The sequence below is a fragment of the Hordeum vulgare genome, chromosome 2H, assembly GCF_904849725.1.
Source record: "Hordeum vulgare subsp. vulgare chromosome 2H, MorexV3_pseudomolecules_assembly, whole genome shotgun sequence".
Lineage (NCBI taxonomy): Eukaryota > Viridiplantae > Streptophyta > Magnoliopsida > Poales > Poaceae > Hordeum > Hordeum vulgare.
Window position 1 is genome coordinate 562,219,047 of NC_058519.1, and position 3,690 is coordinate 562,222,736.

At 54.3% G+C, this 3,690-nt stretch overlaps 1 protein-coding gene across 1 annotated transcript; it reads left to right on the plus strand.

Annotated features, from left to right (window-relative positions):
* Positions 1–1,946: 1,946 nt before the first annotated feature.
* LOC123430543 (defensin-like protein CAL1) lies at positions 1,947–2,679 on the plus strand. Its single transcript, XM_045114407.1, has 2 exons — positions 1,947–2,113; positions 2,253–2,679. Exons 1-2 carry the CDS (start codon positions 2,044–2,046, stop codon positions 2,435–2,437), a joined length of 255 nt encoding a protein of 84 aa, XP_044970342.1. The 5' UTR covers positions 1,947–2,043; the 3' UTR covers positions 2,438–2,679.
* The last annotated feature ends 1,011 nt before the right edge of the window (positions 2,680–3,690 follow it).

A 3,690-nucleotide genomic window follows, 5' to 3' on the forward strand; every position in this document is an offset into this window, starting at 1 on the left:
ACCACACCTTTCCATCCTGTTTTTTTTCGCCATTCTTCGCTTCCAGCCTGCCGCTGCGTCGACGGGGAGAGGCCTCCTGGGACTGCAGAACGCCGACAGGGCAGGAAAAGCTGGTACTCCAACAGGGCAGGAAACGCCGCCGCCTCGGGCCTCGAGTCGCCGCGCCCAGTGCTCCAGTCGCTGCGCCCAGTGCTCCAGTCGCCGCGCCCAAGGCTTCAGTCGCCGCGCCCAGGCCTCCAGTCGTCGGGCGGCGAAGCTCCTACCGGCCATGGTGGAGACCGGGCGGCGAGTGGAGGAGGCGAGCGGATCCAGGCGGAGGCGAGCGGATCCGGACGGCGGCGTGCTGGATCGAAAGGATTCCGGCCGGGACGAGCTCGCGATGGAGGGCGACGGCGGCGAGACCTGGGGTGCGCGGTGGGGAGGGATGGGGTGCGCGGTGGGCGAGTCCTGCCGGTGGGCTGATCCGGCGGCGGCGAGCTCGCGATGGAGGCGAGCGGATCCGGCCGGGGCGAGCTCGCGATGGAGGGCGGCGGCGGCGAGCTCGCGATGGAGGCGAGCGGATCCGGCCGGGGCGAGCTCGCGATGGAGGGCGGCGGCGGCAAGCTCGCAATGGAGGGCGGCGGCGGCGAGCTCGCGATGGAGGCGAGCGGATCCGGCCGGGGCGAGCTCGCGATGGAGGGCGGCGGCGGCGAGCTCGCGATGGAGGCGTGGGGTGCGCGGTGCCTGCGATGCGATGCGCGATGGGGAGGCGCGGTTTTTTTCAATTGCAGGGTTTTGACTATCAGACGCGACAGATCACACAGCCACGGATTTTTTCACGATTTTGACCCCTGGGATGAAAGTATTTCACGGGATGAACTCTGACTGAAACTATTTCACGATCTGACCTTTTTTGAAACGCCAGAGCCCGTGGCGTTGCAGACGCACATAGAAACGCCAGTCTACCGTGGCGTTGCTGCCCTACAGTGATACGCCTGTCTACCGTGGCGTTTTATATTTTCTGCAAGGCCAGTCTACCGTGGGGTTGCAGACCCACTGTGAAACGCCACCCGTGCTGGCGTTGCTGCCCTACAGTGACACACCTGTCTACCGTGGCGTTTTTTCTTTCTTGCAACGCCAGTTTAATGTGGCGTTGCAGGCCGATTGTCAAACGCCAGCAGTCCTGGCGTTGCAGACCCACTATGGAACGCAGCGACGACATCCAGCCAGCCCACGACATGTTGCTTGGTCTGCAACGCCAGCCTCTTGGCGTTTCTGCTTTGGTCTGCAACGCCAGCCCCCTTGACGCTTCTGCTAAGGCCTGCAACGCCACGGACTCTGACGTTTTTAAAAGGGTCAAAACATGAAATACTTTTGAATCGAGTTCGTTTTGTGATGAACTTACGTCTTAAGGATCAAAACAGTGAAAAAATCCGACAACCACACACCGACAGGCCACCGTCCGCATAGATCACAGTGCATATCACGTGTATCGCCCGTCCGGATTGTCAGGTCGGTAGCTCCCGCGACAAAGCAACCACTCGATGAGTGTGTAGCCACCTACGCCCTCTGGTTAGTCGCTACTCGCTAGTCCTGAATCCGTAGCCCTGCCCAGCATCAGCACGTGCAGACGACACCCCCCTGCCTGCATGCTCTATGCGCCTTCGCACTACATTCTGAAGACATCCAGGCATGAACCTCTGAACCCGTGTACAAATACTATACTTCCTGCACGGCGTGCGAAGATTTTAACCCGGTGCCGATGAGATTGTTGGGACACCGAGCACGTCGAGGAGCAACGAATCGAATCTTGCACCGTCATGCCTGAACTAAAATATTGTAACCCGCTGCAACATCCATCCTTCCTCCATGCATTGTTATTTCGAATTAATTCAGACTTGAGTCCTCGCTGCTGAATTTGAACCGCGTTCAGGCTTCTTAACCCCCCTATATAAACCCCCATCGTCCTCCTGTCACATCACACTCGCCTTGCTAATCCCTAGCAACCTTAAGTTTTAGTACAGCATCCCTCGCAAAACCACCAGCTTCACGCAAGGAGAGCAAATGGCGCCGTCGACCTCTCGCCGTATGGTTACGTCCGTCCTCCTTGTCCTCCTCCTCCTCGTCGCCACAGGTGATCTTAATCAGTCTTCTCGAATTTGTTAAGCCGTTCTCCTCAAGCTGTATATGTACATGAACATGCATGAGGAAGCTATCAGGCGTAGCGTCGGCCATGCATTTGTGTCTGATCTGACGGAGTGATCAAATTGCAGAGATGGGGACGACGAGGGTGGCCGAGGCGAGGCACAGGCACTGCGAGTCGCAGAGCCACAAGTACCGTGGAGCGTGCTGGAGGGGGGACAACTGCGAGAACGTCTGCCGCACCGAGGGCTTCCCCTCGGGCAAGTGCAGGTTCCATGGCATCGAAAGCAAGTGCTTCTGCATTAAACCCTGTTAGCCACTTCATCGACGGATGGGTTAGCTAGCTAGTTAGCCGCGCACCACGACCGCCCTCGTGTCTTCAGAGTGTTCCTCCCGTGTCCGTCTACCGCTTTCCTTATTACTACGAGTCTATAGTAAGGTCTACATGCGTTGCGCATGCCATTTTCCTTATTACAAGTGTCTTGCTTCGTACGGTGTAATAAACTAGCTGGAGTATTAATAAAAGTTGGTCGTCCGTGTGCTTGGCCGTCTTTTTTATCTCCTTGTAACTGCGCGCAGTGTAGCCCAAATACCATCGCTACCGCCGCATGAGTCTCTGTTGAACCCCCTCAACCGTGGGGTGGAGAAAAACCCCAAGCACCTTTTCGTTTTGAGGGGATAAACCCCGAAGCACCTACTATTTGCCGTAGCTGCAGCAAGGTGCCGCTGTTTCTCAAGAATAAATTTTATCTACCATCGGTGTTACTTACCATCACTTGCGTTATGTATATTGTATGTAGTATCTATCAAATTAGTCCCGGTTTAAATGAAAACCGGGACCAATGCCAGGCATTGGTCCCGGTTCTGTTTGTCGGGGCATTGGTCCCGGTTCGGTTCACCTCATTAGTCCCGGTTCGACGAAAAAATCGGGACTAAAGATCCAGCGACTGCCACGTGGCGTGCCACGAGCATTAGTCTCGGTTTGTGGCAAGAACCGGGACTAAAGGGTAGGCTTTTAGTCCCGATTTTAGACAAAAACCGGGACTAAAGTGATGCATATATAAACCCTAGCCTCTCCCACCCTCTCCTCTGTTTTTTTGAGTGTTGAGGTGTGCCATGGCATGCTCTTGTCACTCTAGTTCATGCACATGATGTGTTCGATGAAATGCTCGAGCCACACTACTTAAGCTTTCTCCTCTCCAAGCTCAACCTCCAAGCTCCATTTTCCTCAATATTTGTTTAGGTTTGTCCATGCACCAACTGCACAAGTGTTTTAAAAGGTTAGCTACTTCATTATTTAATTTGTCACTTCTAGTTTAGCTCATTTCAAATGCCCAAATTAACTTCTTAGAGTCTGCACATGTGTAGGGTGCCCGTCCTCATCGTTGTAGATCACCCCGCGCCGATCTCATCGCGAGCACCACCATGGTGAGCCTCTTGTTCTTATCTTCTTTTTAAAAGAAAAAAATCTTACTTGTATGATTTAGATACATACTTGTATAAATTACTTAATTTTATTATTTTTTGTTATTATATAGTGCAATGGTTTTGGTATCCGCCTCCGTCGGC